The 25060-nt window shown below is 40.5% G+C and overlaps 3 protein-coding genes and 1 long non-coding RNA gene across 6 annotated transcripts; 1 reads left to right on the top strand and 3 right to left on the bottom strand.

Annotated features, from left to right (window-relative positions):
• Positions 1-686: 686 nt before the first annotated feature.
• On the bottom strand, positions 687-7645 carry LOC129595632 (uncharacterized). The gene is made up of 23 exons (XM_055492690.1): positions 7379-7645; positions 7134-7303; positions 6819-6976; positions 6564-6646; positions 6225-6307; positions 5519-5983; positions 5308-5475; positions 4874-5152; positions 4462-4618; positions 4153-4379; positions 3809-3918; positions 3646-3750; positions 3446-3585; positions 3329-3382; positions 3174-3254; positions 2642-3027; positions 2311-2439; positions 2076-2206; positions 1803-1852; positions 1646-1744; positions 1330-1533; positions 1155-1262; positions 687-1081 (listed from the first exon to the last, which is right to left on the bottom strand). The coding sequence occupies exons 1-23, from the start codon at positions 7455-7457 to the stop codon at positions 1008-1010; spliced, it is 3540 nt and encodes a 1179-aa protein (XP_055348665.1). The 5' UTR covers positions 7458-7645; the 3' UTR covers positions 687-1007.
• Positions 7646-7913: 268 nt separating this feature from the next.
• LOC129595648 (rhodanese domain-containing protein CG4456-like) lies at positions 7914-10667 on the top strand. 3 transcript variants are annotated; one of them, XM_055492718.1, is made up of 5 exons: positions 7914-8031; positions 8372-8433; positions 8496-8621; positions 8840-8999; positions 9184-9480. In XM_055492718.1, the coding sequence occupies exons 2-5, from the start codon at positions 8403-8405 to the stop codon at positions 9230-9232; spliced, it is 366 nt and encodes a 121-aa protein (XP_055348693.1). In that variant the 5' UTR covers positions 7914-8031; positions 8372-8402; the 3' UTR covers positions 9233-9480. The 3 variants fall into 3 exon arrangements, with proteins under 3 accessions (XP_055348693.1, XP_055348692.1, XP_055348691.1); XM_055492717.1 differs by lacking the exon at positions 7914-8031 and adding an exon at positions 10287-10667 and having other exon boundaries at positions 8093-8433; positions 9184-9198; XM_055492716.1 differs by lacking the exon at positions 7914-8031 and having other exon boundaries at positions 8094-8433.
• On the bottom strand, positions 9695-10279 carry LOC129595651 (uncharacterized). The gene is made up of 3 exons (XR_008691349.1): positions 10250-10279; positions 9965-10075; positions 9695-9894 (listed from the first exon to the last, which is right to left on the bottom strand). It is a non-coding gene; the product is annotated as an uncharacterized LOC129595651 (long non-coding RNA).
• Positions 10612-20271, bottom strand: LOC129595645 (xanthine dehydrogenase-like). Its single transcript, XM_055492713.1, has 25 exons — positions 19980-20271; positions 19694-19789; positions 19475-19542; positions 19244-19401; positions 18723-18802; positions 18575-18645; positions 18206-18512; positions 18004-18131; positions 17335-17437; positions 17134-17270; positions 16957-17070; positions 16716-16883; positions 14630-14920; positions 14357-14507; positions 13910-14136; positions 13720-13829; positions 13545-13649; positions 13243-13436; positions 12537-13003; positions 12217-12345; positions 11998-12131; positions 11671-11819; positions 11406-11609; positions 11120-11229; positions 10612-11049 (listed from the first exon to the last, which is right to left on the bottom strand). Exons 2-25 carry the CDS (start codon positions 19713-19715, stop codon positions 11038-11040), a joined length of 3639 nt encoding a protein of 1212 aa, XP_055348688.1. The 5' UTR covers positions 19716-19789; positions 19980-20271; the 3' UTR covers positions 10612-11037.
• Between the last annotated feature and the right edge of the window lie 4789 nt (positions 20272-25060).

Below are 25060 nucleotides of genomic sequence, written 5' to 3' on the forward strand. Positions count from 1 at the left end.
TGAAAACAAGGTGTTAATCGATTGCTTTTGAGAGAATCGCTGAGTGGTGATTGGAAACATGTACTAAAGAAGCAACATCTAGTCATGCGTGACGATTTTATAAAAGGTTTCTTATTGATTAAAATGGCAAGAAATTATGTCACTTATTTAAATAACACAAAGGGCAAGTTTGATCAATGTGTTAAATGGTCAAATTTGTTTCGCTTGGAAGGTGTTGAGAAATGTTGAGCCTTTCAGTAAACGTAGTTAACCGCATCTAAGAAAATGCTGATTACTATAATCCGCACACATTAAAAACGCACATAAATTAGTACCAGAATAAGAGACCTACGGTAATTATCCTTTAATATCTAATTATCATTAACTGTCTTGAGATTCTCATCCTAATTTCATGTCCATCTGGGCTGTTCAGCGACTCCGAAAAGGGCATCGCTACTTCTGTTTTTATTACGCGGTCAATCTAACCGCATCGCTGACAAAGCTTGGAAAAGATAAAAAGCCGAGAAAGGCATATTTTGTACAGATCGCAGGGTGCTGACAGCCTAATCGACCCAGTAAGAACCAAAAGACATTTAATATTATCAAGATGCTCAATAAGATGACTATGAAACGATGATTAAGCGCTTTTCCCGCAAATTGCATCATGATAAAAAAATTTTACACGCAGAACTGTGAACCGGATTAAGCAAAAATAAATAAATAATCCAGTTAACCTTCGAAAATAATTTGCATGCAAGCTCGTTATGCTGCATCCCAACAATATGAAGTTATTAAGGATGATCATGCAGGCCAATGGGAACTTCGTGAGATACAGCAGTACGGAATGAAAAAGTTACACAAAATATGTATCTCTAGGTCGCCACTAGGACGCAACCGAAATGTTACAAGGAAGGAAGCACTGATGCGCCTAATGGTAATAAATATCAAAATACAAGGTAAAGCACAAACAATTTGCGTTGAACATGGTGTTAGGTGTGATTCCGCACTGCTTAATTAGGTGAAAGCGGTTATTTTTTAAGTAGCATTTGTTCGTTCTCAATCCTGCAGTACTGCTGTGTTCTTTCAACAGTAACAGGAGCATCTACGAAAGAACAGTAAAAATATCTGTAAATCAAATTCGATATTTTTGTGTGGGATAAATATAGCACACGTACCAATGCGGAACCAGTCGTCCTTTTGAGTTTCATTCAGATGAGCGAATATAGCGTTTTGCAGAGCAAACACGACAGATGCCGACATACACAGTGGCGGCTCCGCAACAACTGCAAAACCGATAACCATGGAGCGAGCTTGCAAAAACACGAAACCGTTGTCTTTGTAGTAGCTTACTTTTGCTCCGTAAAACACCACTAGGGTTTGGAGCGTTTTTCAACATGGTGATCCGGAAGTCCACAGGAATATCTTTTGTCGTTGGAGGTTTGTATTTCCATGTGCCAAAGGTCAGATTGCTCCCAGTTTTCTTGTCAAAGATAATCTCTTCCGAAGTGAAGTAGCCTAGTCCCATAATGACCGCGCCTTCGATTTGACCAACGTCTGAAAAATTAATAAGCAAAACTAAGACTACTTGAGTATGTGGCAGATTATTAGATTTTATAAAAAATCTCTAAACAGTTTCACGCCTTCAAAAAATAAGGTCCTTTTTTACCTATCAATGGCGACATGCTTTCACCACAATCATAAAGCACATCAAGGCGGTTAATTTGATATTGGCCGGTTAAACCATCCAGTTCCACTTCCGTACACACTGGAAAAACCAGAGACTATTAATAATCAAGGCACAGCGATACTCCGTAAATTCTTACTAGCTCCGTAGGTGTTGTAAACTGTCGGTCCAGGCGGATGAGGAGCAGCCCTGGAATCATATTAAATAAAATAAACCGAATCCTTTCTTTGATTAGCCGTTTTCTTTTTACTGACAATTTACGATTACGGACAAAAAATGAAAACCGTTTTATATAAAACTGCAAAAGATACAAGTTACCAAATAACTGTGACGACGACTTTGAAAGTAAGCAGATCATTAGGGCACAAAATATCTTTCGGAATGCAATGGTTTTTATTATTAAACACATTACAGTGCTCGGGCGGTCAGGTCGACTCCCCGGGAGTTGCACTCTTCCACCAGCTGTTCCCAAGTTGGAGACTTCATAGAATCTTTTACCGGCTTCATCAAAGCTTTTAGTTGATCGCAGCAACTAATCGCAGCCTAAGATCAATTTGCGTGTTGCAGTTTTGTTTCCATTCGCAGAATATCGAGATTTTAATGGAGCTGCAAAAAGCACGAGACATGTTATTTAACAAAAGAATTACCATGCAGGCTATCTCGCTTGTAATGCTGCCGCCAGTCGGTGTTCCGTTGGCGTCCGTAAGGGATGCATTAGCCTTAATCGCGATATACTTCATATCGATGCCGAGCTCGTAAGCAACAACTTGCGCCACCTGAAAATGACAGATTTTGAATTATTAACGAATACGCCAAACAGGTGGTTATGCACTGCAAACACGTCACAAAAAATTAAAAGAATTTCGCCAATACACAGAATTTGTCATATCCAAAAGGCATTTGTCCTGCTTATTCAGGTTAATCACGGCTAACAACAATAATTATTTTTCGAACAACGCAGTATCGCGATGACCTTACTTTAGTGTTTATGCCTTGTCCAATTTCCACTCCGCCGTGCGTTACTGCAACTGTACCGTCCCCGTGGTACACAGCTAGCAGACAATTGATCTGTCGACGTGCCCAAGAGCACGAGTAACGCATGGGAACCACGTTAATTCCTCGTTTCCGCCAGCGGTTCTCCTTATTAAATTGCTTAACAGTATTTAAACGTTCACTGTATGACGATGTCTGCAAGAGCTGCTCCGTAATAGCTTTTATGTTGCAGTCTTTAATTGTGGAACCGTCCAACAGCTTATCGCCATTTTTCACGAAATTCAGCATTTTCACTTCGATGGATGGCTTTTGTAGCACTTTCGATATATGCTCCATCATATATTCGATAAAATATATTGCTTCCGTACTCCCTTCACAAAATTAAATTATTAAAATTAATATTTTCGATTACATTTATGGCACAGGAACAGATCAGCTCGTCAGCTGGTCTTGCTTAATAAATTAAATCCATGTTTTGTAATAAGCACTATTGTGTTACGTGGTTGAGAATACAAACCTGGAGCTCGACATGCGGTGTTCGGCGCAACATTCGTTTTGCAGTTAAAAAGGTTGAACTTCCATGCGGAGCAGAAATAAGCTGCAACACATTATATTATTTTACATCCCAGTATAACATTAATCATTCCATACGGTCGAGAAAATACTTTTTACCATTATCTCCTCTCGCTTTCCATCCCCCGATTGCAGCTCCGGCATTAAAAGCGCCTAAAGAGTTACAGTTTATTTATACAAAACCTTCGGAAACCACAGAATGTCAGAATGCCTTACCGGTATTGCTGTATACATCACAAATAACGCTTAGCAATTTCCCCGTTTTATCGAAACCAACTTGATATTTTCCGTAATACGGAAATCTTTTTCCGATAGTTCGGGAATTATCCCAGAGGCTCATATGCATCTTGACAGGTCTACAAAAATAGTAGGTGATCAAGTATTCCAGAGAAGGGTATTACTGTAATCATTCTTACTTCTTCAGCAAAAACGCCGCAACCGCTGTAGCAGCCGATATATGGTTAGTGCGGAAAATTTTGGCGCCGAATCCTCCTCCACATCGCTTGACGGAAATATTAACCCTAAAACCAGGAACTCATAAAGCTGATTAACTTCGGAGAAACTACATGCTTCTCTTACTTATGCTTTTTAATCGCTAAGCATTGTGATACGGCGGTTTGCACACCATCAATCCATTGCGTACCAACGTCCAAGCTGACACCGTCTTCTTCTGGATAAGCTACCGAAACCTTTACGCACAATAGAAAGCCTTTGTTTTAGTTTGAAACTTTGAACAACAACGTATTATTTATCAACATATCTTGCATATATTTTCTAACAAATATTTTCATATCCTAGTATTACTGTCAATACGTAATCAAAACTAGCTGCAGCTTTTTTTAACTTTAATTTTTACGTTTATGGAAGATTTAAGCGAAATTATCTGACTACAGCCAGATTTTGCATTATTAAGGCAATTGTACCATGGTTTCCATGTGATAATGTGCTTGAGCACCAATCTCCAGTTCGCCATTGATCTTATTCGGCGCCTGCGCTAGCGCTTTATCCGGATCGCCTACTATGATGCTTTGCATTTGACCATGAAATGATTTCTGGCTTATGGCGTCTTGACAGGAAAGGATGGGGGTTTTCACGTTGCTGTAGGTGACCTTGACCAACTTTGCTCCCGCTTCCGCTACCGCTTTAGTATCTGCGCATGTTCGCCACTTATAGGTCACACATCAATACAGTAATTATCGTGCTGTGTGATGACTGATTACGATCCACCTTACCTGCAACCACCAGCGCCACTGGTTGTCCCGCATAGGAACTCTGTTTGGAGGCAAACAGTTCTTCTGGATCGGTGGGCCCCAGAGTTGCGGGTGGGCTGACGTTATTTTTGCCAGGAATATCCGCGGCTGTGAAAACTTGCCGAACGCCGGACAGTGCCTACATAAACCGCTACCATTATATGTAATTTTAAGGAAATAATAAAACGACTTAATTATTCAGGAGCAACTATTTCCTACAAATAAAAACCTTATCAGAATAAACCAAATTTCATAATAACTGATAAGATATACAAATACAATTCGCCATTAGACATCTACTGGAACTATAATTATGTGGCTAATGCTTATGCTTAACCGTAAATGATAGCCATACAATTATCTATAGCACTATGGTACTGCTGGTAGTGCGTACCAAGGCAGACGCTGTGTCCACGCGAAAAATAGTGGCATTGGCTGTTGTTGTCAATACAAAAGCGGCATGGAGAATATGACTTCCAAAAGCGTCACTGATGTACTTGGCTTCACCGGTACACTGCGCTAGGGACTCTATCTTGGGAATGGGTTGAGTCAACGGCCATTCCTCCTGTTTTGTGTCGAATGCTTGGGTACCGGATGAAAGGGGACGTGCAATATTCCCAACGGCGGAACGAAAGACTGGATCGGCATAGTCGCCCACAATTTCCAGAACAAACTGAAGCAAAACAAACTTTGGAAATATTCAGTCAAAGAAATTTACTGCATAACAATTATGTATTTTAGCTGTTTAAAATATGAATTCCCTCGTAGTTAAGCTACAAAATGCTATCAGTATTTTGCTAATTCTTTCTGACCCAGTGGAAGCTTTACCTTGTAAAACAAACAACAACTGAGAGAGGTTTTGTATTTGGGACTGGCTTCTGCCGGCACATCGACTGGTTTAATTTCATTCGCTAGTGTTTTCAAGGCTTGTTGTAAGATGGCTGCATCGGCGATGTTTTTGCCGGTTAGAAATGTTTCTGTTGCATCCGCATGAATCTGCGAAAAAGAATTTGTTATAAAACTTTGTTAAATTTGTTTTCATAGCCAAATTGCCACCCCATGATCCAACATTTCTCACTGATACATGCGCCGTTTTGCTGATAATTTCGGCTAATGCCGGAAGATGTTGAAAACCGGGTGCGTCGCGGTATTTACGAAACACTTCGATGACATCTCGCAATGGCAGATTAGCTCCGATGCTAACGAGATTGTCCGTCTTGTCCACTTTGTACAAATCCTTAATGCCTTTCATGTCCATATAGGCTGTATAGAACGGATCGTCATAAACACCAATGCCGGTGTGACCCACGACGTAGTAAAAACTCGTTCCCGGGTTCGTTTTAATAAGCTGGTAAGCTTCGTTGAGTGAAGTCGGTTTATACCATGGGAAAGCATTTTCCGTTATGGTCTTCGGTAAAGAACAAACTTCCACCTGGGTCTGGTGACCGTTACCGCAGCGTCCGGGGCAGTGGCGCGATTTTACGCAAGGTGGTGTTCTATGATCCTGGGAAATGCAACAAAGCCCACCGGTCAGTATCAGCGCGCGTCAGCGGTACCGAACGCGAAGACAATAAAGACATGAGCAAAAAATCTATCTACTTCATCTTTCACAGTCAGAATAAAAAATGCTTAACTTACAAGTTTAAGATAAATTTTAGCACAGCGCCTTCTTCAGAAATATATATGGTTAAAGTTAAACTAATTGCAGTTCCCCTAATAGCAGCCTGTTAACGTTTTCAGATTACTTCAATATCCAAACAGTTTTTGGCGTCTTCGTCACTGTCAGACTTTGCGAAAGATTTGAAGGCATCCAAAATGGGACGATAACCTAACGCATCATAACATAATAATACTATGTAACTATATATATACAAGTATATACCTACATATATTTTTTGTATTAGAAATTACGAGTTAAGGCATGTATAAATAGAAATGGAGAAAAGCCTAAGATAACCTGACAGAGGCGTCCCAAATATAAGTAAAACGCAATTACTGTTAAAGGATTAGTTTCTAACTGTCAGAAACGAAAACTGTTGATATGATAAATTACGAATATGTTGTTGACATTTAATGCAACCAACCGGTGCAACGGCATATGTTTCCATCAAAACCATTTTCAACCAGCTGTTTCGTTAACTGGCCTTCCGGCGCATTCTGTACAAGGCTGCAACAGACACATCGACACATTACAAAATATCATGACAAGCGAACGAGGAACAACCCTGACAATATTTGACGATATAAAAATTTTGCATATTAAACCAAGTTGTAATTTAGCACAGATTTACCAAAAATTTAAACAATAAATGCCAAAAGCGAAAATCGTATTTAATTACCTGTACATAGTCATAACCCAACCGGATGTACAGTAGCCACACTGTGTTCCATAATGTTCCGTGAGGCGCGATTGAATAACATGAGGCTTATTTTGATCTCCAATGCCCTCAACTGTGGTGATTTCCCAACCATCGCAAGAGAGAATGGGACACAGGCACTGATTCGAAAATATACAACAAAAGTCTAAATAATTATTCATTGCAAAATTTTATGGATACTTCGAAGTATATATATTTTGTATGAGAGGTTGTTACTGTACCGAATTTAATACTACACACTACATGTCTAATATCGACAGAACGACTTATACACACGGAATTAATTGAGCGCTGCACAATTTGTCCGCTGCCGGCAGTATCGGGATATGCGGCATGCACAATGCACACTCCGCATCCTCCTTCTCTGCACATGACCTTGGTTCCAGTTAGCCCGAGGTGATCCCGCAAGTAATCATTCAGGGAGACGTCGGAATACGTTGTTGGTACTAAAAATATGCAGCACATGTCTCCTGGATCGCAGTTTGTTAGTTTTAATATGAATGCATCGGACGATAGTTTACCGTTGTATTTTTTTCCATTGATCACAACTGTGACACTGCTCCCATCGCGGGCGTCATGGGTTTCGACTGGTGGACCCATTTCTGTGTTTTTTGACAAATACAGTCAAACACTGTTACTGATTAGTGATGGTTTAAAAACAACTGCATCACCGTCTCGCAAGCTGACCCAACTAAAATAGACGACAGTGAAACCAACTTCAGCGTTAACTTTCGGCGCAAAATGCGAGCGTGAGTATTTCGAACGTTTGTATCGTATATGACCTTCTACTGTAAAGTCAAAGTCTTTAATCATGATCTGCAGCAGTATTTATATACAGTTTTTCGTTCACAGCGAAACCCCCCGATGGCAATGGAGATCTACATATTATTGTACGCATTGGTGCGACTGCAGTGGCAGGCAATTACAGCATCAAATTTTACTGCACGCGAACCGGTTTATTATTGTATAATTGAATGTATTTCGTATCATTGTCAAAAACTGCATTTATATTTCCAATTTGAAATTATTGTATGAATTTTATGATCTTTTTCTAAAACAGGGTATTAAACTATGGTTCTTATACGTATTATTACAGACTAGAATTGTTTTAACGGACTAGAACTGTTTTCCTAAACTAATGTACGATATTCGACATTATGTACGACCAGTACGGGTATGTAGTGTAGTGTCGTTCACCGTATCCGTTAACGGGTAGCGACTACTTAGACGACGCTTTCCAAAACATTGATTTCCGGAAAAAAACTGCTTACATAAATGATAAAATTATGACAACGTTAAGTTTATGAACTGTGAAATGCCGGCACAAATATAATATAGTGTAAAATCACAACTTTGTTTCATCTGCTCAGTGTCTTTTCTGTGAAAGTATATAGAGAGTTCGAAGAAATCCGACAGCGCAGCACAGATGTTAGTGATTCTCGGCAGATGTCCATATGTTTGAACGGTAGAAAGCCATTAACCGGAGAAGTTCTGTGTTCCTCTTATTTTTCTAGTCCAGAATCTTAATCATTCCCCACGCTCGCGATGTCCGTCAATAAATCCGGAAGTGATGTAGGCAAGTAAACCTGCAAGTTGCTCCCTGTCCTGCTGGTTGTACATATAATTCATGAATTGCAGGATTAGATGTTGCATTCGAAGAAATGAAAGAGTTGTCGGATCGTGGTGCAAAAAACATTATTGATGTACGAGAACCATCGGAACTTGTAGCGGAAGGAGCTATTCCGAGTGCAATTAACATTCCCCGTAAGTCGCACCGGTTAAACAAAGGGACGACATTAGAACTGGTTAGCTGCTACGATACTCCCAAAATGTAAAATTATTAATCATCTATAATGCAGTCACACTACTGAAGCTTAGATGAAAAACTTACTGCTCACTGGTTAGTCTACCTACTTCGACACTAAGCACCCAATTAAAAAAAGTCTATTAATTTCGCACTCTTCGGTATGCAATGTGCTTAGTTGCGAAGTTGAAAGAGACACTGCAGCTCACTCCTTCGGATCTTAATGCATTACACGGACTGGCTATAACCGATCATAACAGCGAAATAATCCTCACTTGTCGCTCTGGAGCTCGCAGCGCACGTGCTCGTGAAATGGCCAAGGAAGTTGGATATACCAAGTAGGTGTGCTGACACCATTCAACTGACTTGGAAAACTTTACCCATGTACAGTTTTATTCTTGGAATGCCGGAATCTCCGGCGCTGATCTTTCGGCTAACGCGAACCGACTGCTGCCAGACGATGTTTTCAAAAACAAAAGCTGTAAAGTGTAAATTGAAGTGATATGTGGCTTTTGATTGCAGTATACGTGTTTACGGTGGCGGAATACTGGAATGGAATGTCAAAAAGTGAACAAGTGTTTTGTCGTGGTTTACTGCATCCTTTGGGAGGCGCACACTGTAGGTGTGACTGCAGATGTTGACATTTGACAGGGAAAACTTTCCTGTGATTGTGTGACGGACTTTGTACGAGTACGGATTAATGATAGCAACAATAGACCAATAACGAAAGAATGGAAAAATGCAACTTTTCTTCCACATGAAAATCAAAACCGAGTGGTTTATCCTTATTTTGTTTTTGTTTTCCTATTAATTTGTCTCTCAGTGGTTATGTTGATGCACCGGTAAAACAATATACCGGTAACCAGCAGTAACGTACCATTAATTAATGGTGGGTACAAACAGTGATAAAATGGAACACTTCAAACACGAACAAAGGAAGACGCAATAAAAAACAAAGATTTAGAATGTTAAATTACTAAATTACATCAGTCATACAATTAAAACTTGATATCATTGTGAGAGGTAGGCAGAATTATAACTGTAATCTATTAAGAGCCGGGCATAAGGAGCGCAGTTGGGAGATGGAAGTTTGTTATCGCGGATAAGTAACTACTGGCAGGAACTGAAACTACAATAAAAATTCACTAGCGCGGCGTACCTAGTCGCGATAACGCAGCTGCGCAATATCAAATCCACAATACTGCTGAGTCCGCTCCACTGTCATTGGACAAACTACATTATGAAAATAGCAACCACTTGAAGTAAGATTTTTCACAATAAATTACATCAATTTATCATTTACCCAAATCAAACCAAGCCGCCTGGTGGCCCAATTCTGCGTGACTAGCGCTTATCGCGTCCCGAATGGCGAAAACAACGGAACATGACATATCCAGGGGCGGTTCCGCCGACACTGTTAACGACAATGTGATTACTCACTGACTGGTTAAAGTAAAATGCACCTGTTGAGGTGCGCTTGAATATGTTCGCAAAATCTTGTACTGATCAAAGAAAAAATGTTCAATAATTGATTTTTACACCAGGAGAGGGATCACCGCGTAGTGTGACGGAATAATTTTGAATTCACCTTTGCTTCGCAAAACACCTAACGGGTTCGAGCGTCATGGCGGAATACTGGAATGGAATGCCAAAAAATGATCGTGTTTTGTCCTGGTTTACTGCATCTTTTGGGAGGCGCAGACTGGAGGTGTGACTGCAGATGTTGACATTTGACAGCTTGGAAAACTTTCCTGTAATTGTGCTCCGAAGGCAGACTTTGTAGTTTGTACGGATGAATGATAGCAACAGTAGACCAATAACGAAAGAACGGAAAAATGCAAGTTTTCTTCTACGATGAAAATTAAAACCGAGTGGTTTATGCTTATTATGTTTTTGTTTTCCTATTAATTTGTCTCTCAGTGTCAGCTGATTACTGATACATCGATCCACTGCGCTAGTAAAATTTTTAAAAAGGTTATGTTGATGCACCGGTAAAACAATATACCGGTAACCAGCAGTAACGTACCATTAATTAATGGTGGGTACAAACAGTGATAAAATGGAACACTTCAAACACGAACAAAGGAAGACGCAATAAAAACAAAAGATTTAGAATGTTAAATTACTAAATTACATCAGTCATACAATTAAAAACTTGATATCATTGTGAGAGGTAGTAAAGCAGAATTATAACTGTAATCTATTAAGAGCCGGGCATAAGGAGCGCAGTTGGGAGATGGAAGTTTGTTATCGCGGATAAGTAACTACTGGCAGGAACTGAAACTACAATAAAAATTCGACTAGCGCGGCGTACCTAGTCGCGATAACGCAGCTGCGCAATATCAAATCCACAATACTGCTGAGTCCGCTCCACTGTCATTGGACAAACTACATTATGAAAATAGCAACCACTCTGAAGTAAGATTTTCACAATAAATTACATCAATTTATCATTTACCCAAATCAAACCAAGCCGCCTGGTGGCCCATTCTGCGTGACTAGCGCTTATCGCGTCCCGAATGGCGAAAACAACGGAACATGACATATCCAGGGGCGGTTCCGCCGACACTGTTAACGACAATGTGATTACTCACTGACTGGTGGGAAAGTAAAATGCACCTGTTGAGGTGCGCTTGAATATGTTCGCAAAATCTTGTACTGATCAAAGAAAAAATGTTCAATAATTGATTTTTACACCAGGAGAGGGATCACCGCGTAGTGTGACGGAATAATTTTGAATTCACCTTTGCTTCGCAAAACACCTAACGGGTTCGGAGCGTCATGCAGCAGCTTCACATTCCATTCCAGGGGAATATCTCTGGCCAATGGTGGCTTGTACTTCCACGTACTCGGGGTCAAATTTTGTCCCGTTCCCTCATCGTAAATTACTTCTTCACTGGTGTAGTAGCCCAGTCCCATGATAATGGCACCTTCAACCTGACCGATATCTAATCACAAAGTGCATTTTTTATCAAGAGTTTATACAGGGTATTCCAAGATGCGTCCTACCAATAATGGGAGACAAACTTTCTCCGCAGTCGTATAATACATCAACACGATTGATCTGGTGCTCGCCGGTCAACACATCAATTTCCACTTCCGTTACAGTAGCACCGTAAGTGGAATACTGAATGGTGTCGGGTGACGCAGGAACATGCCTTTAGGGGCGACAAAGCATACATCATCTCAAAACACAATTCCAGAAATCCACAATAAAACTCGCAATATTGATATTAGAAAAAATTTCGACAACAACCTGTTTAAATTCAAACAACGCTCAAAAGGCCCATAAATTTTGATTTTCAACTACCCATGTTATGTCAGCCCATCGCTTACCAGTATCGTGCCGTAAGGTCAACACCAGCGTCATAGCAAGCTTCCACGATCGCACCCCATTCTGCACCATCCTGCTGCTTCTTCTTTATAGGATTGATGACCTCCATCAGTTTCTTCGCGCACTGGATAGCCGCCTGCATAACAACACATTACACAAACAAGTCAGTGTACACTGTTATTTGGACTGGATGCAATTACTGTATTCAATCCACTACTAACCATGCAAGCCAATTCGCTGGTAACGCTACCACCGGTAGTCATATTATTCGCCGTAATAATCGCTTGGGTTGACTGGATCATGATGTACTTCATGTCGATGCCCAGCTCCGCAGCAACACACTGCGCAACCTATGCAACGCTCCATAGTACCAGTAAAACTGAATTTAAACCTGCGAAGCTTGAACAACACTTACTATTAAATTTTGTATTTAAGGTTGAGTATTGTTTAGTGAAGCATTTCCCAGAGATTTTGGTAATGACAGTTCGGAAAAATCAAAATGCAGGCTCCGTAATGCGCATAAGACAGTGGTATCACATACCTTTGTATTTACGCCCTGGCCAATTTCTATTCCACCATGAACAACGGCAACATAGCCTCCGTTGCGGAAGATGGCAATCAAACACGAGTAATTAAAACCGTTCCATGCGACACCATAGCGCATTGGCACGATTGTCAATCCCCTTTTCTTCCATCGGTTAGTAGTGTTGAATTCCCTAGCGGCCTGAACGCGTTTGTCGTATTCAGAACTATCCAGCAGCTGTTTGGTAATTTCCTTCAGCGTAGGCTTATGCAGTTTTGAACCATCCAGAACTTTATCACCATCGTTGTAATAATTCAGTTGCTTCACTTCAATCGGAGGTTTCTGCAGATAGTGAGCAACGTGTTCCATAATATGTTCGATGGTATAAATGGCTTCAGTGCTGCCCGGCGCTCGACACCAGGTGTTAGCTGGGATATTCGTCTTGCAGCATTTCATACTGAGCTTCCACGACGGACATTTGTACCCTGACAAAAGCAACATAATGTTAACGGTCGCTTCCTACGATCGATCAAGAAAAAAATCTACTACGTAAGCAAAAGAACTTGGCTTCGTAAATATCTGCTTTCTGCACATTATTTTTCTCGGCATTTCGAAATTACAGTATGGTGTCAACGAAAACCACTAAGTCGGTAGCTGGTTGAAAAGATCGATGAAATTTAACAAGACAGATTCAGAAAATAGATTAAATTTTGGTGATACTGACCGCTGTCAATCCATTTCTTAATTTCTCCGAATGGACTATCATTTGCTGCAATGCCGTTATTAGCATAGAAATTGATCTTGATGCCTTCCAGCTTTCCGTTCTCATCAAAACCGACTTCGTATTTGACATAGTTGGCCAGGCGTTTTCCAATTACTTTCATGTTATCCCACAAACTGGTATGCATTTTCACAGGTCTTAGGCACAAAAGACAAAACAATCAGAGTATGGCACATTAAATTATATCGCATCGCATAAGGAGTCGTAAACCTTCTGCAGAATTAATCCGGAACTTTTAAACTTACCGGCGTGTTACATACGCTGCCAGGGCACATGCTGCAGATATGATATTATTGCGGGTAATTTTAGCTCCGAATCCGCCTCCATTCCGTTTTACCGACACATTAATGCTACAAAACAAATCATCCGCCTCTCATTCGCCAAAGGCCAGCTAGAATATGCAAAACTCTATCGACGTACGCGTTTTTATTCAGTCCGGTGACCTTTGCCATGCAGTCTTGCGTATGATCAATCCACTGAGTTCCCGCTTCGGCGTTCAAACCATCTTCCGTTGGGATCACCACACAAACCTGTTAATCCACAAGATCATGTAGTTTACGTTGCGCTCCTAGAAGCAGCTAATGATCATCAAACGAAAATCGAATCAAACCTGAGTTTCCATGTGGAAGTGAGCCTGAGTTCCGATTTCAAATTCCCCCATCACTTTGTTCTTAGCTTTCTGAAAGGCCTTATCCACATCTCCTACCACGAGATCCTCTGGAGACTCATAGAACGCCTCACGGACAACGGCTTCTTTACAGGATACAACCGCAGGCCGTACATCTTTACATTCCACCTTCACCAGTTTGGCTGCTTCTTCTGCTATTGTTTTGGACACTGAAGCAGACAAAAACGATTTTACGCTAACCCACGGTGCTTAATTAAACGATGGTCGGCGGCGACGCCAATTACTGAGACCCGATCGGGGCACAATTAAAAACGTACTTGTACTGTTATAAAATATTACGACTGGAAATGAGTAACTGAGGAGCATCTCTAAACAGCTAATAATCCAAATTCCGTGCAACCCGGTTATTTATGGGCGTTTTAAACATACCGGCTACGATAACAGCAACAGGTTGCTCAAAATATAAGCATTCGTCCGATGCCAGCAGTTCTTCGTCCTTTTCTGATGGCAAACATCCACTAAAACTATTCACTCCTGGGATATCTTTTGCGGTCAAAACCCGAACGACTCCAGGAACAGCCTGTATCAACATCAAATTTGATTACGGCAGTTTATCCTGTGACTGTTAGTAAACAAAGAAACAAACAGTAGCAGTAAACAGTAAAAAAAATTAATAGCCAAGCTAGCCACTGTAACCATTACCATTGCACGAGAAGTATCGATGCTAACGATTTTTCCTGGTCCGTGCAGGCAAAGTGCAAAAGCGGCATGCAACAGTCCTTCTTGTTCAATATCGCTGATATATCGAGCTTCACCGGTACATTGTACCACCGATTCCAACTTCGGTATCGGCTTGGTAACTGGCCAGTTTTTTTCCACTGTGGGATACGACTGCGTTCCTTTCGACACCGGACGCTCTTCGTCAAAACTTGTGATGGCTGATTTATATTTGAGGTCCACCAGGCTATGTAAATCCAATGCTTGCAACCCAAACTATGAAAACAAACCAAACAGAATTGCTAAAAGCGATTATTCATCAGCAACGACATTCGTTGCTTTAGAGTTCTAGATTCTAATTTCTTGATATTGGAGTACTCCAGCACCAATTTTAATAAAAACGGAAAACAAACGCATTCCGCTATTAGTCAGATGTCAAACACAGCTGTACGGAAAACTCGATATGGAGAATTTTATGCGAGGTTAAACCGCTACCATCCCAACTTTGTGCACAACCTACTTCGCAAATTACAATCAATTCAATGGTTTAATCCACTATTATTTCCCATAGCCCTCTTACGACAAACCCATTACTACTTTGCACTAATCTCTATGTACTCAATACAGCTATAAAAAAAAAGTACGAGTACTTGAGAAAACAGTGTGATTGTACGCTCGAAATCTAAAAAAAATAATGGTACTAATCAAGGCCTGTCTGCTGTGTACAGATAATACAGATATAATACAGATATAACCTTTCTTGGGTACATTACATTTCTTGAACTGTTTAACAGTTACTCCATTTTAGTTACAAACCGTATTACGCCAACGGTACGTAAGGAAATGCCGTGTTTGGTCGATAACAAAGATTATAAACATGATGATCCATCCCTATTCACTACGATCTCGTATACAAAACAGATTACATAAAATAATTAGAAAACTAAATTATGAACGATTTCACAAAACTAGTTTTACATTAAGTACATAAAGCAAGCGAGAGTCAGAAAGTGGATCTCGTTAGCTGTCTTATTCTTTTCGCTCAGTTTACTTCTTAAGTCTTAAATACTTATTAATCCTCTGATACGTACGGCTACGTACTTTAACCGCTTCTGAGTTTCGTTCAAAATACTTTAACTCAACAAAACCTGTCTCAGTTACGGACGTAGGAAAAAATGATGATATTTACACTTCCTGAATAAAATGCAAGTAGGTGGATAAATACTTACTTACCTTAGTTCAATTACCTATTACAGTAAATTACCTATTACAGTAAATGAGTATAAAAATTATACTTCTGCAGTTCGGCGAAGTAAAAACGCCGTAGAACGCTTGGCAACATGTGCAATTACCATGGTTTCCTCCTTCAAACATCCGCTATGTATTTAATTTTTAAAACTCGTTGTCAGATCAAATTTCAAATTTGATTCTGACTGTGGTACTATTTCCTCAAGCTACCCGAGTCTACTCACTAAGGCTTTGCTGCTGCAATATTTCAATTAATTTTTGCAATACCTCTCCTTTCACTGCGCAACTGATAGCATGCTAGCCAGAAACGTATGTCATCCTGCTGGGCGTGCTGATGATGGCCGCTTACAGCTACGCCCAAATGGACTTCTACCCTTTTACGAATCTGGACCAGAATTCGGACCTCGCTAATATGGCTCTAGACCGGCCTAAACGCTTTGGTTTTGGTTACAGCTGTTGTGGATGGTTCCGTCAGACTTGCTGCCATGGATGATAAACTGCTACCAATTTCGAACTTGCCCAGCCCCCGAATTTAATGGAGTCACAAAAACCACGGCATGTTTTAGTTTCAACGATTGCCACTTTGTTATCGGCAGTATTTATCTTCTGTCAGATATTTTAAAAAAGCTAAAATACTTGTGGTAATTGCAATAATAAACGTGAATATTATTGTCGTGCCACATCGACCGAATAACTTACAATGATATGTTATCGCACGAAACAAATGATATAAAAATTAAAAGTCACAATTATTCAAAATAACTACGATCTCCGTAATACGTACGAATATTCAAAACAGGAACAAGCACATAATCGTCCATACCTTATAGAACAAATTAACGGCCAAAGCACGCTTGTAAGCAGGACTCGCTTCCGATTTATCTTCCGCAGGTTGAATTTCCTGCGCCAAGGTTGTCAGTGCCCTTTGAAATGTGTCGTTGTCAGCCAGATTCTTGCCAATAAGAAACTCTTCCGTGTTACTGGCACGGATCTACAATTCAGAGATTTGTCTAAACACGGAAAATGTCATAAACAACTATAAAACTTTTGAATTAGGCCATTACGAATTCTTCTGCTATATTTCCATAAGCCAAAACCGGCCTATCGACAATCACAAGCTGATTTCCTTCATTCAAAAGTTTTGCGCGAAATCCGGCGTTAACGTAGGCATGAGAATTCTGTAATAATACAAACATGTTTTATTTTTAATACATTTTATGAGCTTTATTTTATCGTTTTACAGCGGATCGCGGCATAATCTTGAAAGTGCGAAAAACGTGGGATTTATCGAACTGCTTCAAAGTCAGCTTTGTCACAATTTTATTTTTCAAATCCAAATTCACGAATTCTTCGGGGGTGTAAGATTTTTCATCCGGGCCTATAAAACAACTCGTTTAATTATTTTGTTCGGTATGTCAAATGCCAGCTTAACAAACTTTTACCGACAAACACGGACGCGTCACACATGACCAGCGCGATGAAAGTATCCGACGGAAATTCCTTGTGCCGATTTCGCATCGCCAAGTTTCCACCCCAAGAACCAGCCTACTCAGAAATTTACAACGATATTTGCTTTTGTTAACATTGTATATCAGTAAACCGATGCAAAAAATTATTGTACTTCTTCGCCACCGCTCGCAAACCGACCACTGTTACTTCAGGGGTCGCCACAGCGATCACCCACATTTTAAATTCCCTAAAAGTATTGTTCTTGATTTCATAATTGATAGTTGCATTTTTCCTGCACAAAAAAACGGGATTTAAAAAACTCGGAACGAGTTGCGGAAACCAAAAACCGGTACCTTTGTCTCTTATACCGCACTATTATCACTTTCTTTACTATCAAAGTGAAATCAGTTGAACTGGGAAATGCAGAGATTTAACCTGATCTCTACGAGTAGCAGATGAAAATTTGGGTGATCGCTGTACTGATCGGTAAGCAGAAGTTATCGTTTTGCTAGCGGGTTCCAGGTATACTCTGTACAACATCGACGATTATTTTTTTTCGTGCCGTTTCCCGGCAAAAGCTAGATAAAAAAGGTATTTATATATGAAAGCCGGAATAGTGTAATTTTATGAAAACTGAGAATATTTTTACATAATTTACTTACATTTCGGACCGCAGGATGGGCAGTTTTGCTAATCAAACGAGCAAAATGTTCCAGATGTGCAAAACCGGGATCTGTTTGGGCTTCTGACTTGAAAAAGTCAATCATATCCGTTAAGGAGACACCGCTACCTATTGCACGATTGATAGGCATATCGATTACAACAGCACATCCTTATGATAATTAAGCTTGGGACAACTCGTACCAATGGTAATGACACCGTCCTTCTTATCAGTCACAAACATTTCGCGAATTCCACGCAGACTGATAAAACCATCGTACGGACCATCATCATACACTCCGATGCCGGTATGGCCGCAAACATAATATGGATTCTTCAGCGTAGAACTTTCCAGCAGTTTGTACAGGTCCGCCAGCGACGTAGGTCTGTACCATGGCCGAGCGGCAGCACGTGCAACTTCGACCAGAGGACGAAAATAATTGGATCCGTTATCATCGCACACTCCATTACACTGTTTTCCCGTTTTCGAACATATCCGCTTAGAGACGTCCTATTCAGTTTATAAATTTGTATGAAAAATGTGAAGTCTAATAAGAGGTTCTATAGCAATACCTCGATATCGCACGCCGGTGACGCCGATTCATTCGTGAACTCTTTAAAAGCATCCAAAATCGGTCGATATCCTACGGAACACGGCGTTAGTTTGCATTAACTGTTTTCACCTGTCAAACAGCCCCAGCAAAAACTAATGCACACTTACCCGTACAACGACAAATGTTCCCATCAAGTGCGCTTTCCGCTTGAGTAGCGGTTAATGATTTGCCTTCCTTTCGGATAGTACTGTAATAGAAGCAATTTAGCATAGAAGTATATTCATATCCCATATGTAGTGCAATTCTGAGAAATATAATCCAATCTGCGATTATTGCCGAATACAATATTTTTAATCAAAGTAGCTGCTACAATTTCAGAATCTGTTGTCATCTTCCAAACGCAAGCAGAATTTTTCAAATACTGACTGCTGTGATCCAACCCTTTGTACCTTTTCTCATCGCATTAATAATAAAGAATGAAACAATTGCTCTGAGCGCATCGCAACATACTTAAGCTCATTTACCAGAAATGCGGTACTTTTAATAAATTTGAAGCTTCATACATTCACGGCAGGTCAACAACGCTACTGTACACTGCAGTAGTGTTATTGACCAATTCACCCATGCTTCTCCACTTGTTTATCTGTACAAACAAAAAAAAACAACCAATTCTTCTCCACTTATTTACCTGTACATAGTCATAACCATTCCGGGAGTACAGTAGCCGCATTGTGATCCCGAATGTTCGGTTAGCTGCTTTTGGATGGGATGGGGATTCTTCTGATCACCCAAGCCTTCCACCGTTGTTATTTCCCACCCATCACAGGAAAGAATCGGACACAGGCACTACCGTACCAAAAAGCGTATTATAAGTACTAAGTGCAAAAACCGGTTATGCAAATACGCAGTTAACACCTACAGAATTGATGGAGCGTTCTTGGAATTTTCCGTTTCCGGTAGGTACTGCAGCGTGTACAATACATACACCTAAATAAAAAATTCCATGCAAACTCAAAATATGCTACAAAAAGTGCTTCTGTTTTCACGCATTAAAATAGTCAACCGGCTGTCCAAAACGGCTAATGCAAGAAAATCAAAATAACAATGCGAAAACGCAAAGGATTAACTCCAAACATACCACATCCGCCCTCTCGGCACATCACTTTCGTCCCAGTAAGTTGGAGATGGACACGCAGAAAATCATTCAGAGATGTTGCGGAGAATTCCGGCGGCACTGGAAGAGGAACACGCCTAAGTTTTACTACGCCGCATGCAAGTCAAAGCCAGATGTTGCTTCAAAGAAGATTTTGCGAGGCGTAAGAACTGTCATATACTCGTAGGATCAACGAAATACATGAAAAAGCATTTCTTTTATTTTCACCCATGCCTGCGTGTCGAAGTTTGTAAAGTTAAAACGGGCTTACCTGCATATTTTTTTTGCCGTTGATGGTGACTACAATGTTTGAGTCGGATCCTCCTTCGTTCACCATTTTGTGTCACAGAAAAGCAGCCGAAATGTAAAGAGTTAGCTAATAAGCGATTTAGAAGGAAAAGCAAGTGGACAGCAATTAGCAAAACCGAAAAATACTTCTAGATCAGAAACGATTGTTGTGACAGGTTGACAGCCACTGCAAACATTTGAATCGTAAACAGCTGCAAAGTGAATATTATTCACTTTGCTGGCGGCAAGCACGTGCGTGATGCGGTCCAGACATATCAGCTGTGTGATGCGCAGACTGGACGAGTGCACAATAATACCATAGAAAAGGAAAATACGCACGCACGCACGCGTGTGTAGTACGCACGCTCGTAGCCGATCCTCTCTGCCAGTCTTAACAACTTGTGGTCGAGTTGTAATGAATTGTGTAAACACGCTGTGCCTGCATATTTAATGAGAAGCGATATCTCGAGATATTAGTCCATTACATCAAGACACCTTCCCACTTGTTACCGATTCAGTTGTAAAGATCGAAGTCCATCGAAAGCAAGTGACGCATAAAAAAACAGCCATTAGCGTGATAACAGATCAACTGGCAGGAAGACAGCAATGAACGCTACATCAAAACACCGCCATATGTTTTGGCGCGAAGAGAAGTGCAGTGCACTTGTATCTTTTGCATGCATATTTTCCAGAGAAAATCCAGTGTGCATTCTGCACAGTTTGGACTTTTTGCGATAACCGTGTCTGTAATATTATTAATATGGCCCCGCGCAAAAGTAAAAGAAAATTAGCAATAGAACTTGTTGAAAAGCTAATTTTATTAAATTCCTCGCGTACTTTTTCATCACTGCGATTTTTATTGGATGAACAAGAGTTACTGCTGCATTTGTCTGCACGTAGACAGGAAGAAGATGAGTCTCTTCTTTTAATGATTCGAGGTTACCTGCACGTTACTCGTTATTTAAATCCCCGTTTAACGGTGCCGAAAAGTACTAATTTTCTTCGACTTATTTTGCCCCGCCTGGACGATGACAGATTCCGACAAGAATGCCTGATGGCATTATAGTTCGCACCGTTGGATTAATTGTTTTGGCCATCAACAGTATTACAGTATATGACAAAATCAAATTTTGTAAAAACGAGGGTCAGTTAATTTCTTTGTCAATAGTATTCCACAGTTTATTAAACTGGTCTATTTTGAAAACCAACACACCATGAAGTTAATCTGCTTGCGCTCATTCATGTAAAGCGTGCAGACACTGATGCGAGAGTGCAATGCCGAAATGAAAAGCAGCTCGGGACCTGCTTTTCATTTCGGCATAACGTTTTGGAAGTTGTATGTGTGTCATACTCCATATCGCCAATCCCAGCTGCTGCGCTTATCTCAATGGACTTTGATCTTTACAGCCAATTCGGTAACAAGTGGGAAGGTGTCTTGATGTAATGGACTATTGTGGTCATATTTAAAAACTAAACACACGGTTGTGATCGTTAAGGCGTAAGGAGTATGAATCTTAAAAAAAATTGAAAAATAACATGCGCATAAGCAAATAATTCACTATCCAAGCTAACGGGGGGCATAAATCGCGGATGGAAATGCATTCTCAATGGGGCATGCCGACCTTCTGTCCGGCTCCCTTGGCTCGGTTCCGGACCAGTAGCACTGCACGTGTGCCTTTGTTTGCATAGACCGGCCGGACCAGCGCGCGCGCTATTTCTGCGAAATGCTCAGTGTATTTCTGTTAGCAGTTAGTTCAACATAATAACATTATGCAACTTAAAATGCCACTTTGTGCTCAAATATGGGTGGATGCGTGTTTGATTAATGATTACAAATCTTTTTAAATGAACTCAATGCACATCTCGGAGATATAGTCTGATTGTGTACCTTTAAACGGCTGTTTATTTGACATTGGAAACAGCAAGGCAACCAACCCGTATAATGGTGATTGGTGAGTACAACTGTACAAGAACCTGACGCATAACTTATCAAAATACATAACAAAGGCTTTTCTGCATGACAGTATTTGGCCATCCGTCGTAATTAATGTTAACGTTACGCACAATTTTGCAAGGAGAATAATTGTTTTTTCGTCATAAAATACATATGTAGTTTTATGCCACCCAGCTGGGAAGTAAAATCAAGCGGGACAAAGAAGAATCGAAACGACAAAATGCGGCCGCGAGAAAAACGAAAGCGGTCAAAAGATATGGCCAAACGTAATGTTGCAACGTTGTTTTCTTTTTGTCACTGAAATCTTCTGTTGCTTCGTACTTGAGTTTTAAGGGTTTTTTTTGTGTTTGTTTTAATTGTTTTCTGGCATCCTTTGTTATCGTCGTACAATTGTGAATGCTTCAACTTGTGAACTGTAGTGGGTTACTGTGTTAAACTGATATTTCTGCAATGATTCCTTTAGCATTACGCTTGGATTGTAGAGTTAAAAAATAATTGTTGTTTTTCGTTGAGAACTGCATATATCATTGATTGTAATTTCCAATACGTAATATTAAGCACCAGTTATATACTTGCATGAAAATACACCAATGTATCTGTACAATTAAGTGCTTTAGTAGTAAGTACATCAATAATTTTGTGAGTACTGTACTTTATGGTATCTTTTTTGGAAATAGTAACGGCTACTGTAATGGAAGTACAGTAAGTGCTTCTACGGCTCGGAATTAAGTCAGCTCTGAACTGCAAACTGCCTAAGCCGTTGCTTCGCCGCCCGATCAGCAAATTGTGGGTACAGTTTGTTTACACAATTCATTACAACTCGAGCACAGGTTGTTAAGACTGGCAGAGAGGATCGGCTACGAGCGCGCGTACTACACAGTACTGTGTTGTCGAGTCAACTTGCCACCTTTTTTTACAGTGAGTCGTATCCGATTAGCATATAACTCACTGTAAGAAAAGGTGGCAAGTTGACTCGACGATACAGTAATTCAAGTCGATATCATGGCGTCAAAAATGGCGTCAGAACATAAATCGCATAAACAATCCATATTGATACATTTCGCGCATTAGGCGTTGCACTATCATAGTCCACATCGATGGCCACTAACAAAATTTGTGCACGTAGCAGCCATACTATTATGATTTTTGCTTCTCATTCGCCCTCCACTCTCATTATATTTTGTTACGTATACACCGAAGTACTTTTTTACACCTTTTTTTCCTGCCGCAATGTAAATTTTGAACAACGCATAAATTTGAACGTTACATTATCACACGTTTTTAAGTACATTTATGTAAATCTGCAAGCGCTTGTATTGCATTGCCTCATTTTACAACTGTTCACTTTATTGTATTTGAAAACGAAAAATGCGATGCACGAACAATAAATTAGTAGTACCATTCGTACGGAAAATACGTAAGTCAAATTTTTTTTTGCTTACACACAAAGTTTCTGTCCATACATATCATTTATATTCTCAAGTACAACCAGTTAAGAAGTGACATACGAACTCATTAGCATTTGCTCTCTCTGCATTGTCATAAAATTTACAAGTGGAAATTGACACCTGTTTTATCTTTTGATCGGCTTTAACCACACGTGCACCACATCGCACCGTTGTTTACTCTTGACTAGGCATGGCGCGATGATATTGTCATCGTTTCATCATCTCAGGCTAAGAATTGATGATGATATTGTCATCGTTTCATCATCTCAGGCTAAGAAACGGAAGCCTCTTGTGCAGACGTATCTTGCTCCACCAGACAACCGGAAGCGAGCGCCACCGGCGCCGTAGAAGAAACGAAAGGCGGTACATGAGCGCTTCGCGAATATGCCAGCATCGCCCGTACAGTACGGAGCTGGACTTCCTAGAGGTGTGCTTAGCGCTCCCCCAGCTCCGAGGCCGTGGCCGCCTGTAGCTACACCAGGACTGAGGCGTCCACCGGTCATGCCAGGACCGCGCCCCAGCACTTCGCAGATGGTATCAGCAGTTCCACGTACCGAAATGACGATAAGGCCGAACGTGCCGCTCCAGCTAGTGCGTCCATGGAGTCCCAGGATACATCCCAACTATGCCCGGATACTACCCTGATATGCCAGGATTTGGACAGCCGTTTCCGCACTGGTATCAGCCGAATGCGTATCAGCGGGAGTACGACATGATGATGAACATCATGCATGATTTTGGTATCAATGGGAACGGTAACAATCGGCTCGGATATGGTATGAACGGAAACGACAATAACGGGCTTGGATTCAGTATGAACGGGAACAACAATAACGGGCTCGGATTCGGTATGAACGGGAACAACAATAATGGCCATGGAAACGGTGTCAACGGAGATAATAATAACGGATTTCAGTAAGTTTCGGCGACGCAAAGTATCTTGACTACCAGCGTTGTTGACATCATTGCATAATTTAACCGCATGCTATTAAGCGCGTTATAATTACAATTAGTTGCATGCTATCGGTTTATTATACTAGCTGTGCAACATTATTTTCATTCAGGGTAAATTAATTCTGTGGTTTAAGTGTAACTGTATAAACGTCTTGATGCTGATTATGTTGCTTTTATGGCTGTTTCACTGCTCAATGTTTAGCTGCTTATGATCTGTATGTAGGGTGTATTCCAAAACCGTGCGCTGTTTCCGTGTATTATTGATTGTGTTTATAATCTCATAAGTTGAATACTGGTATGAATATTCGGCTCGATGCATGTATATGGATGATACGTTTCTTTGATATTATATTAATGCCTTATGATAAAATTAAATAAAAATGTTTGCCGATCGGAGAGATGTTGTGTTAACATTGTTGTACCTATACGCATGCCACGCTAGCACAAACAACAGCAACAACAGCCAAAATGAAACTTGAATTTTTTAGAAACAGAAAACTCTACCAGATCAACGCTAACACGCGACGCATCACGACCGCAAACAACTTTCGAACCACGGAAGACAGTTTTACCCTCATATTTCGGCTCAATCCACAGCCGATGTCTCTGATGGCGGTGTCGGCGGAAGTACGTAAACTCTTCAGTCAACTTCTGGCGGAACTTTTAGCTTACCATCAAGCGAATGGCAGTGACAGAGTGCGCCTGTGA

The sequence above is a fragment of the Paramacrobiotus metropolitanus genome, unplaced genomic scaffold (genome assembly GCF_019649055.1).
Source record: "Paramacrobiotus metropolitanus isolate TYO unplaced genomic scaffold, Prichtersi_v1.0 Parri_scaffold0000080, whole genome shotgun sequence".
Classification (NCBI taxonomy): domain Eukaryota; kingdom Metazoa; phylum Tardigrada; class Eutardigrada; order Parachela; family Macrobiotidae; genus Paramacrobiotus; species Paramacrobiotus metropolitanus.

Bases quoted from the DNA above. Each gene is read 5' to 3' on its own strand.
- LOC129595632 (XM_055492690.1), bottom strand. From the start codon at position 7,457: ATGGGTCCACCAGTCGAAACCCATGACGCCCGCGATGGGAGCAGTGTC. The intron at 6,977-7,133 runs GTGTGTATAAGT...TTTTCGAATCAG, and splicing joins TGCAGCGCTCAATTAATTCC to TGCCTGTGTCCCATTCTCTC. The intron at 3,028-3,173 runs GTTTGTATTCTC...AATTTTGTGAAG, and splicing joins CACCGCATGTCGAGCTCCAG to GGAGTACGGAAGCAATATAT.
- LOC129595648 (XM_055492718.1), top strand. From the start codon at position 8,403: ATGTCCGTCAATAAATCCGGAAGTGATGTAG. The intron at 8,434-8,495 runs GCAAGTAAACCT...CATGAATTGCAG, and splicing joins TAAATCCGGAAGTGATGTAG to GATTAGATGTTGCATTCGAA. The intron at 8,622-8,839 runs GTAAGTCGCACC...CAATGTGCTTAG, and splicing joins GAGTGCAATTAACATTCCCC to TTGCGAAGTTGAAAGAGACA.
- LOC129595645 (XM_055492713.1), bottom strand. From the start codon at position 19,715: ATGTGCCGAGAGGGCGGATGTG. The intron at 14,508-14,629 runs GTAATGGTTACA...ATGTTGATACAG, and splicing joins TCGATACTTCTCGTGCAATG to GCTGTTCCTGGAGTCGTTCG. The intron at 11,610-11,670 runs GTAGGACGCATC...CTTTGTGATTAG, and splicing joins AAGTTTGTCTCCCATTATTG to ATATCGGTCAGGTTGAAGGT.